The 12,140-nt window shown below is 38.5% G+C and overlaps 1 protein-coding gene across 1 annotated transcript in view; it reads right to left on the bottom strand.

The window, feature by feature from the left end:
- Positions 1–5,770: 5,770 nt before the first annotated feature.
- ESR1 (estrogen receptor 1) overlaps positions 5,771–12,140 on the bottom strand; it is a 117,505-nt gene continuing 111,135 nt past the window's right edge. Inside the window, exons 7-8 of the mRNA XM_075707028.1 lie at positions 7,414–7,597; positions 5,771–6,005 (exon numbers count right to left, since the gene is read on the bottom strand). Coding sequence (XP_075563143.1) covers positions 5,771–6,005; positions 7,414–7,597 — 419 coding nt within the window. The remainder of the gene's footprint in view (positions 6,006–7,413; positions 7,598–12,140) is intronic.

Here is a 12,140-nt window from a genome sequence, read left to right as displayed (position 1 = left end):
AACCTATGAGCCAGTAGTCCCACTCAGAACCAGCACAGCAGAGAAACTAGATGAAAAAAATATAGGGACTATATTGTCTATATATTACTGATAGATATATATCTACAAATATTGAAATACCTACATATGTATGTAAATGCTGTAGGTTACTGGTTTGATTCTTTGCAAAGACCAAATAGAATTTTGAGAGTATTTTACAGGGTAGGGTTAAGTTCAAAGTGGTTTTACGTCAATAAAAGTATCTTTCTTTTCTTTTCATCCCCTTCCTGACAGCTTAGTCAAGACAATTTTTTTCCCTGAGGAGGGAAAGAAGTGCTATTTAATTTGATATTAGCTAACTCATGGTAAGCGGCAGTCAGCTACAGAAGGCTGAAGTCACACAATTTGTGTCTTCCACCATAATCTGTTTCACAAGTCAAAATAAGGAACATAAAGCATATGTAAAGCATATAAAATACTAAGCACATAAAGCATATAAAGTACTAAGTACTTAGGTGGCTTCCCTGGTGTCATTAGGAATACTAGAGACTAGACCTAACACCTTGTCAACTTTAGATGTGGCCACTCTCTGATGCTTTTTGGGGAAGGTGAAGAAACTAATTAAGAAACAGTTTTCACTTAGATGCACAGAAACAGACACATTCTGTTTCTGTTAAAAATTGTGTACCATTTCACGGGCTACTGGAAAACAATAAGCAGAGAAGCATATTTTTAAAACTATGCAAAAGATAACTAGTGAAACAAAGTGCTCTGGTTAATTCTTTATTTTCAACATCAAATACATTGATAAAAATCTTGCACCAATCAGGTAGCCTACCAGATTTTTCATTTAGACTTTTTTAGAACTTTTTTAGGTGCAAAACAAAGAAAAAAAAAAACCTCACCAAAACAAAGACATCAATAATTTTATATGCATCAGTGAAAGAACAGAATACTTCAACAAACACATTATGGTAGCTGAGCCTATACCAAAGAAAGGACTTTCCATTGACAGACTACATAGTGCACACATAAGCATTAGTTTTATAGTATATACAATAAGGTGATACATAAAGTGGCTTGTTAATGCGAGTCTCGTGACCAGCAGTCTATCCCTTCATTTTCCGATGGGCACTTTCTGAAGAAACAGACTTCTAATTATAGGCACACAGGAGTACAGAGTATACTAATTTGCAAGATGGCAGCATATACATTTTTTTAAATTTTTGTTTCTTTAGGCACATTTGAATGCAAAATATTTTTTTTAGATTTTTTTTTTTTTTTAACACAGTGCAAAACCAAATACCCTTATGGGCAGCAATCACTTTGGAAACAACTTTCAGGATATAAGGCTATCTACTTTTGAAAGATGAAAGGGAATTACAAGTAGAAAGGGTAGGACATTAATACTAGGGAAATATAAATTTAAAATTCTCAGATCAATTTGAGATTATGCTATAGTTGCAGGTGACAGCAAAGACTGGTTTGTATTATGATACCATCGTTAACATGACCCTTCTTTTACATGCATTGAATTTCTATCTGTAAAGCTATGTTACAGTTGTAGATAGCATTGAAAATAGCCACCTCTTTATTCAAAGTAAGAAATGCACTTCACATAAGTTCAGCTGAGACTACCTTATATACAAAATCCCATTAGCTTTAGGTTGGGTTGCATTCTAATTTTAAAGCAGGATATTACATACACAAGAGAGGCTTGCTGTGTTCCTACCAAAGCCTGTGATAAGACGAAGGCCCTAGTGAGACAGAATTTTTACATTGCTGGTATTTTTTTTTTTTATTTTAAGCATTTGGCACAACTCTTAAGGAATCAGTCAACACCAATTGGAATGGATGGAGGCTCCATAGAAACACTGGCTTGGATGAAGGGGGTGATTTGGGTTTTCTTTCAGTTTTTTTCAATTTAAAGTCCAGTGACCTGCTGACAGTCCTTGCAATGTCCTTGGGACCTCAGTTGAGATTATTTCCTTAATTATATTTTTAAATTATTAAACCCCTCAGTGTACAGAAGGAGAAAAATCATCAAGAGATGTCACTGAAACATAATAGTAAATTTACCACAAACACACACCAAGAAACTCTCATTAAATTATTTTGCCCCAGTACAAATCCTACTGACCCAGCTGGGAGTTTTACCTGAGACAAAGTCTCCAACATTGAGACGTGGCATGAACTACTACAAATCAGAGTAGCTTTCACATATCGTTGGAAACTCAGACACCACTAAGTGCTACACATCACCCTATCTGCTCTCCTGCCTCCCAAGCTTTTTGTAATAATTCGGTAACAACCATATTCTCAAGCAAAGCAAGTTCATCTGGTCTATTTCTGTTTGGCTTGTGCTGGTATTACATTGCCTATGTTTCTAGGGGTTTTTTTGGTTTTTTGATTTTTTTTTTTTTTTTAAAAAATCCACGTATAAACGTTATAAAATAATCATTTCGTTAGCTGTCCAGAGAAATCACTATGAATGTTTTGGTAAAAGCATAATTAGCTGCCTTGAATAGTTTTCTTTCCATTTTTTTTTTTTTTACATGCTATATATTTTTATTTAATATCCAGCACCAGGTATTCAGGTAGTACTGGTTTGTCAGCTGCAAATATAAAGTATATATGTATATATATACACACACACACATAAAATAGCATCCTGTGAAATAACAATTACCAAATGTCAGGCACAATTTTTTGCATACATGAGAGCATAATTCAGAATTACATATGAAAAAGTTGCCATTTTTATATCATAGACTTTGTTTAATCAATTGAATAGCTATATTCAGCTGTCTGATATGTGGACAATCATCTTTATAGATAACTGTGGAAAGGTTACTATATTCATTAAGGTGCTGCTTCAATTACTATCTCATAAACAAGTTAATAACACAGATCCTGAAGCTGCCCCAAGGTAAATGAATGTATTACTGGGAATCACTGTTTTACTTTCTTGGGTGCCCTTCACTGTTGTCACCACAAACATGGAAGGACTGGTTGAATCTAAATTACTTCCTTGCAAGGGCTGAGCTGAGGAAAGCAAGCCTTTGTAATTAAGATTGTGAGCTGACTGATTATTCCTTGTGCTCCAAGACACATTATGATACCCTTCTGTCTTCTGCATACCACTTCAAATGACACTTACCCAGCTTCACTGGGAAAATCTGTAGAGTGTAGTGGTACTTGCCCTATGTAAGTACCATCAGAATCTGACCCTCTGTTGTGAATTGCTCTCCATGAACTACTTTTCCTCTAGGCCACATTAACACTTGAATCGATGTAATGGACTGTTCTGGGATGTAGAAAGGGAGGCATTAATTTAAACCAATTTGCCTTGCAGCTTATGAGCTTGATCTGTGTGTGCTGTCGTAGAGAACACCAAGTTGCATGTACAGTATTTAAAGAGCAGCACTAAAGCACACTGGGCTACCAGTGAATGATGATGGTGTAAACACCTAAGTGTAACTACAGGGATTCCTGTGCTCCGTTCAGATCTTAGCCTGCACTCATTTCAGGGCATTCATGATTTTTCTAACACATTTGAAAACCAGCTACTAAACAAAACAAAATGTGCATTTTCTTTCAAGGCATTTAGGAGCCCTCCAAAAGCCTTTAGGTGCCAAATTTGCACACACACGCGCTCACACACACACACACTCTTACTGAATACACAAAACAACAAATCCTTCAGCACATTCAGAAAAAAATGACACTATAATATGCATCAATAAAAGGCCTATTAACTTACAGTGACTGCTTCACATGTTTAGGCTTGCACAGTTTTCGAGGAATCTTCTCAAACACAGGTAGCATCTAGCTTTAGACTTTTAAACTGTGCGTATCCTCGAATATGTACATGAAACTGTTATAGACATCATTATGTACATTCACTAAAGAATAGAATCCTTGACTTGGAGCACAAACTTGTCCTATGCCTTGCTGCCTTCACAATTGCTATGTAACTCCATCTCACTGCACACAGACTCTGCTCGTGTAACAGGGAGCGTAATTAGACATAGGCACTCCTGGACGGCATTAGTTGCACTATTTCCTATATTTAGTTACTACAGGATATTCCAATCAACATAATCTCACACAAAGGTTTCAACTATACCAGTAAAAGAAGCATCCCTGAACCCTTCTCTAGCACTGAGGCCAGCTGCTGTGGAGCAGCCTAGGCATGTGCTGTGAAATGTCTTTACTGGCAGGGTGGTCGCTTCCAACCAGCTATTGGAATAGTCCCTGGTCCATGCTAACTCGCAAACTGCACCTGTAAACCCGAAGTACAGACAGCACAGGTGAAGTTCATCATTAGAATAATAAAATATCCCTGGCATATGTAATAATTGCATTCCAGTACCCAGCAACATTCCCTGACGTGTTTAATTTTCTAGCATAAAGGCAGCCAAACAGCAGCACCAACTCCTACTTTGAATAGCACATAGTATGGATTTCTTCAGTCTCTCTCCTTCATGTCTTGCTGAAACTCTTGATGTCAGTGGACCTTGTGTATATTTACAGTTGGTCTGAAGAATCTGACTAATTCTTATGAAAAACAGTTACACACATGCATGGAGAAAGCCAGATTTATCTTCCTGGACATGCAGTCCCAGAGTCTTCATCATGTCTAAGGCTCATTGCCCAGTTCTGGTGTCACAGGAGCTGGCTCTTAACAGTGATTTTTGAGCATGCCCCAACGAGAGCCAAAGAAAGCCAAGGCAATGCAAAACCTACTGCTCTGGCTGTGACGCCAGCCCTCCCGTACACAGCTAGGCCACACTCCACTCAGTGGGATCAGACCATCCCACCCTGCTGTGCCAGTCTTGCACTGGCATCCTCGCCCCTTGGGTTGTAGCACAACAAAGCAAAGGACAGGAGGAGGGTTTTTTATAAAATAGTGCTGGATCATGTATGTGTATGACGATTTTTTTTTTAAGACCTGATGATTTTTGTAATCATCTGATCTGATTTAGGAGCAATTATCTATGTTATCACTGTTAGCCGTGTTGCCCTTGATTTACATACTGCCAAGCAACAGAACAATTTAGCTTTGTAGGATCAGGCAAGATAGGATGCACGCAATGCAATTCAGCTAGAGGACATGGTAAGGAGACCTAAAAGTTTGGTCAGTAGGATCTTGAGAAGGAGTTGTCTGATGATGTAAGCCAGCAAGGTAAAACAGTATTATTCTCAGACAGGGGTTCCTTTCTACTGTAGGAAGAAGAGCGGCGGGAATCTACCTAAACTACCAAGGCAGTCACTAGCAGTGCAGTTTCACTATGGCACACTTAGATGCCAATCAACTTTCCATTTACCTCCCCCCCCGCCCCCAAATGTCATCCAGAATCTCTACCAAACTGCTTCAAAATTTCAAACAAGGACTAAGCGAGCTCAGAATTTTGTGTGGATATCAACAAATGCTACCACTTATGAAGATGCCAATACACATGGGTGGTATGGCTTATTCATTTGTAGTAAAATGAATGTTCGGTTTAGATTAGGACTTACCCAACTTACATGCAAAATTAAATAAAAACACTGCAAATTTTAAATCAAGTTAGCCAGACAATCCTTGCTGGCTGTCCATAGCAATGAAATGTTTTTCATTTAGGATAAGCAATCAATTTAGGCAAGTGCTTGACAAACACTCAAATGGAAAATGCAGGTGACTGTTGTCATTGGAGTGTTTACATAGGTGGCACTATAGACGAAATGAAGCATGGGCTAGGTAGTGCGCTGCTGGGTTTCTCATACCATTATACATGCTGACTTTTGTTTATATTGTGTTCTGAATATTCTCCTCTTCTTTGCTGTTTATATAAAAAGACTGCAAGGAATGAGATGAAGCTGATGCAGTTGTCAGCTGGCTCCGGTTCTCCTCTTCCATCGGTGCAGCGCTCCTGGCTGCTGGGGCATGCAGTCGGTGAGCGTCCAGCATCTCCAGCAAAAGATCATAGAGTGGAACTACGTTTTTACACTTCATATTATACAGGTGCTCCATTCCTTTGTTGCTGTGGGTTGTAACAAAACAACAGTTACTTTCCAAATATGCTATGGGGGAAAAAGCTATCAGCTAATAGTATTTGTTAGGTTCATATAAATTCCACGTTGTACAAAATACTTAACAGTGCAGTTGCTGTATGCTCCTGCTACAGTTAGCAGAAGGCACCTTCAAAGGACATTTCAGACTGCCCATCAGCGAGTTGCCTTCTAAAGGTGACTCTTTTGCTCTCCTTTGCCCAAAAGGTAGCCTAGAACACATGGACTCCTAATTTAGGCACTGTGACTAAGTGGATGGGATGAATCTTGGCTTTCCCATAATAAAACCCAAAATACCAGATATTTTTCCTACAAAATAACCTCAGCCAATTTGTTAGCAAATGCCCACTTGTAAGACTATCCATTCACAAAACTATGGAAACAATAATAAACTTCGCTGTGCATCTGGAACTTCCTTAATTGTACAAATTCTTCTTAAGGAGAAAAAAAAAAAAAAAAAAAAAAAGGATGATTAACATGAAGACAAAGAAATTCCACAAAAAGACACAAGTAAAAAGAACACATGCACACACCCCTTGACTTTTTCCTGAAGACCTGTATATCAGCCCAGGAGGTAAAATCTGCATGTTTCAGCTTTAGTAGCTATGATGTGATGCTTACTCGAATTTTAATTTTATTAAGTAACTGAAATAATGAAAACTAAAATCTGTATAACAACATCTCTTGTCCCTTCATACAAATAAAATCTATACTCTATCTTTGTATAGACTTGTCATGTTAACACTCCAGCCACTGAGGAGCTACCTTAAGAGGTAATTAGGTTTGGGAGAATCATTGTTGCGACTACTAACAGAGTGCCTCAGACACTTCACCTCTACTTAGCAAAGGGCACAGTCCTCTAGATTGGGATTCAGTAGGTCTGCATTTATCCTCACCCATAAAATACACTTAATGATCCTAACGTCTTTTCTAAAGTGATGTGCAATCAAGCCACTTGTGAAAAGTGGCTACATAAAAGTGATAGTTTTATTCAATCTCATCTTATAGGAGACTAAAGTTTGCAGAACTAGGCTACTGCGACGCTAGTATTCTACTTGGTACTTTTCAAACAGAATATAAGATGCACATAACATTAAAAGTAGATACTGCTTGCACCACTATCAAAACAAGAAGCAAAGGAAAAGAAAACTAGAAGAAACAAATGGGGAAAACATTTACTTCTTTCACACCATAATCCAATGTACTGTTTTGCACACATGTTCCATACATCTTTACAGAATGTAGACATAAATATTTTTTTGCAACAGCTCTACACACAGTTTGCACTCCCACCTGTGAAGGAAAAGTGTGTGTGTGCATTTGTGAAACTTCCCTTGCACGGGACCAGTGCAGCAGGGCTGACTGTGTGCTTGCTCTCACCTCATGTGTCTGATGTGAGAGAGGATGAGGAGGAGCTGAGCCAGTCGTCTGTGTTGCTGCTGCAGAGAAAGACCCGACTTAGCCATTAAGTGTATCAGAGTGTCTGTGATTTTGTCCAGAACACGGTGAATATAGTCTCTCTCTTCCAGAGACTTCAAGGTGCTGGAAAGAAAAGTGTACACACCTGGAGTAGGAAGGAGAAAGAAAACAAACAAACCACAGGCAAAAATTACTTTTATGCAGTCAGACTTGCCCAGGGGACACCTCGTGGCTGGCCTCTTCTGCTGTGTTAAACCATGGATGCTGACTGTGTGCAAACCCTCCTGCTTGCCAGCCAGGTCACTGCTTTGAATGACCCTGGAGTTTGGATGTGGTCACCATGGGCAAAGCAGGAGGAAGGCAATGCCTCTTCCCTGCCTGGGTCCATCCGAGGTCTGGGCCAGGTGGCATGCTACACCTGTAGCCTGCAGCTAGACCTACCTATGGGCTACAGTCTTCTCTCAGTCACTCGGCTCTGAAGACTTGAACCAGAAGGAAATTTTTCCAGAGATCAAAACACCTTCAAACTCCCCCTCCAACAGCCCCTCTACATCTCCTATAAAACACCCTAACCCAGGCATAAGAGCTTTTGACAGTAGTAATTCTTGGGTGCATGAAGCGCATCAGCTTTCTAAATGGGAAATTCTAAACTATTTTGTACCTTTTTATCTTGAATTTGTTCTGGACGACAATACATAACCAATGTGGATCAGGTCACAGCAGCACTGTGCTGCCAAAAGGCAACTGTTGAATTCAGCACCAGTTTTTTAATCTTCTGGAATGAGCCGATAACTCTAAACAGGTCGTATTACTATAATCCAGTCCTGAGGGAGCAAAAGCTTAAGATGGATGTACGGTAATACAATCAAACTGGCTTGATCATGATGTGTTCATTGCCCTGTGTCTATAATGTGCTTGACAATTCCTGTGCTTTAACCCTTCTGTATCAGCTCACAGAGCCAAGAAGAAATTTGGATTTTGTCCTTGGAAAAAATTGGTTTCTGGAATTATTTTTCATTTTGTTTTTCTTTAAAGCATCATATATAGCACAATATGCAATGCAGTTAGTAATATAAGAAAAAAAGGCGCACACACACTAGCATGCACACATACACAGACATATATACTCTAGCTTGTTTGTAGCCTGGGGGCTATACCATCAGATTTGAAGATAATAATATTTTGCCATGCATCTGAGCAGTCAGAGAAACAGAGATTTTTTTACCATCTTTTTGGCACACCTCACCTCCTCACACCATCTTGGTACTTCAAGGACATGACACCTAGAACTACTGTAACCTGCAAGTAGGTTTTATGACTTTGGGACTCCTGTACTAAAAAGAAATATAAATTTGTGTTTGTGAATATCATTGTGAGTGTCTCTGAAAGAAAGAGTGAATGAGAGACTGCTTTAAAAAAACAAAAAGGATAACTCAAACATAGCACAACTTCTGAAAACCATCAGTCAGAGTTCTTAATTTTGGTAATGAATATTGCTTCGAATTTGATATAGATAGATAGTACAATGGCCTCTTTTCTCATAAACCTTTTTACAATTATTATTATTATTTTTACTGAAATGAATTCACCAAAGAGAAACAGCTCCTGGGGCTTTTCTCAGCTGAATTACTCTTAACCACCCTCACTTACACTTACTGACAATACCAGGCTTTATAGCTTAGCAGGTACCTGTAGGGGCAAGATTCTTAAATACTACTGACAAAACACAGTCCATTAGAAGGAAACATCAGTCTCATAAGCCCACAGTGCCTCCAGAGCAGCTTCCTTCAGCCGGAGGATGCTATTGTACCCTTGTAGCAATACCCCTTAGTTTCATAGCTTCAAAACAGCAAAAGAAAAATATCTGTTAGGAGGAATTGTTTCTCACCTAGGTCTAGTCCAGAAGCTATTAAAAAGTATAAATCAAAAAAAAAAAACACTCCCTGAAAAATGTAGAGACTTCAGGCAATTGTGAGTCAATAACTGCCAAGAAAAATGACCTTTGGTTTTCCTTTCTGCACCTCCACTCCCACCCTGATTGCTCCTGCCCCAGGCCAATGACCAGAAATTTCCCCAAAAGAAATGCCAGCTATCCATCACACACATACACACACAGACTTTTGGAACAAGAGGGCAGAAAATTGTCTTTGCAAAGTGAAATTGAATGGTCTCAAAGGTCTTTCCAAGCTCTGAAGCTGAAAGTAAGCCTAAATTGAATAGCTACCAGGTTATTTTCCAGCTCTTTCTGTAGGTCAGTATTGTAAAACATCCTAGGAGAAAGAACAGAGAAAGCACCATCCTGCAAACAAGGAAAGCCTGTTGGTCCGTGCCCATAATACAAAGCTATGCATAGAACAGGGTCCCTCAGGGACTGCAGTGCTACCATACCAGCTGGTGGCATATAGTGACATAATTTTATATGTGTCACCGTATGTAGTCACATGTTTTTGCATATTACTGTAGAGGAGAACACCCTCTACATCTTTTCTGTCACAATAAACCCCAGTTTAAAATATCTTTACATTTAGAGTTCAGGGTCACAAAAAAATACCCCAGGCTCTTCCCCTTCTACCTTGCCCCATTGCTCTGGATCTGCAGCAAGCCAGGCTGAGCTATGAGCAAACTGAGCTCTATACCATGCACTCATGTAATCATTCAGGCCCCAAAAATAAAGAAGTAAATAAAAAGCACAATTTAACAGGAGCTGGAAAAGTCAGGAGAAAAGAATAACAAATGGTCACATGGAACGAAGTGCCAGGAGGTCTACAGGATGCATAAAATCAGCTGAATCTTTCCATCTCTATGGACTAACCAGCTAACTAATTACGTAAATCAGCTCCTAAGGCAGACGTGACCTACATCTTCGTCTCCAAACTGAAAGCCTGTTGCTTTGCCATGTAGCACCACTTCTCTTTTCAGATACACTCAAAAGTAAAACATCTGGCATCATGTTGCCCATTCATGTTTCTAACACTTACTTTCCAGTGTTAAGAAACAGCCCTTTATTTTTGAGCTGAATGTGTTTTTCGAAAAAACAATTTTGCTTTTTAGTCAAAAGATTTATTGCTTATTTATCCAGAATCAGATCACTCCTCAGATCATCTGATCAATTCTGACCTTCTACCACACAGAGCACCACTGATTTGAACCTGCTGAATATGAACCTTGAAGTAATGAAGATCTAATATCTCCTAGCCTCACTCAATGGTCCCATCTTTCTTACATGCAGAAGGAAAATGGTCTCTGATTATCACTGGCTTCACTTGCTATAATTTTTTTTTTAACTTTTCTTTAGGCTAATCTTGAAACAAAAAATCCCATTAACAAAGTGAGATGTGCTTATGAAGGGTAGCTGGTGATGTCTGGCAGAGCTTTGTCTAAATAACAAATATAGTTTTCTGGATCAGAATTAAATACAGCAGTGGGACAAAAACCCTCAACAGCATGGCCTGAAGTCTTCACGTTCAAGACATGAACATCTAATGTGTTTTATTCAAACTTCAGATTCTATTCTTTTTTTCTAATTCTAATTCAATATTTCTATAAATCAATTACATATTCTAGATTTATTTAACAGGATAATTACATTTGAACATATTAGCTAAAAATTTGGAAAGCATCACTTTTCAGGAAGAACATTTAACTCTAGGAAATATTCTGTTATAATTATCAGGACAATAAAAGGAAAATAAAATGTCAAACAGTAATTACAATTGTCACACCCTGGCATCCAAGATAAAAACAATAGCCCTTCATTCCTAATATGCCAGGTGCTTGCCTCAGATGTCATTTTTTGGTAATTGGTGACAATCACAACAAAACCTGAACCACTTCAATATCTTATAGAGCATAAATGAAATATTTTATATTAGATTGTATAAATATATAATTTTGCTTGAACTGTTTTTTTGGTTTGGGGGTGGGGGGGGGGGGCGCAGGGGTTGAGTAGAACAGGTCCAGGTTTCCATAAAGGAAGAAGTGCCTGATCAATAAAGCAAAGTCTGCTGTGTTTAGTTAGCCTTTGGTAGGAATTACCTGAATTTGTACTTTGTGCCACTTGGCCAAATGATCTGTTAGACCACCAGATAAAAAGGACATACAGCCCTCCACATGTATTTTGTCTAGTTGTTGATACCATCTACAAGTTCAAAACCAACAGGAAAAGGGGAGAACAAGTGAGTAAATCCTCAGGGTTGGGAAACTGTCATCTTTAGTCATTAGGTAACAACTTAGCAGAGAATTGAGTCTAAAATTTTTCTTTTGGTGCCTACATTATTATTTTAGACCTCTATCATTTCTGTGGGAACACCATGGGCCTCATTTCTGCATTTAAAAATAAATTGTCTGGAGTTTTTTCTCATTTCAAAGAGAAAAGGATCCTCTGGTGTGCAACAGAAATTTTCTGTCGCATGCCTCAACTTGAATTTGCTTATTTTGATCATCTCATGCAGAATACAAGTCAGCTAACCTTACATGTTTATATCTATGCCTACATTTGTTATCTAGTCACCTATTTTTGAAGTGTACTTCAGAATGAGATTTACAGCCCAAAAATACTTATTTCATCAACTCTTAAGGAAGTGGAAGGTGATGACATCAGTTTTAGATGCCTGTATTTTAATATAAACTAAACCATGATAAATTCAGTCACATTTTTGCCATTATTTCCCTTTATTTTGCCATCACCA

The sequence above is a fragment of the Pelecanus crispus genome, chromosome 3 (genome assembly GCF_030463565.1).
Source record: "Pelecanus crispus isolate bPelCri1 chromosome 3, bPelCri1.pri, whole genome shotgun sequence".
Lineage (NCBI taxonomy): Eukaryota > Metazoa > Chordata > Aves > Pelecaniformes > Pelecanidae > Pelecanus > Pelecanus crispus.
Note: the sequence above shows the minus strand (reverse complement) of the source record. Positions and strands in the feature narration are given on the sequence as shown.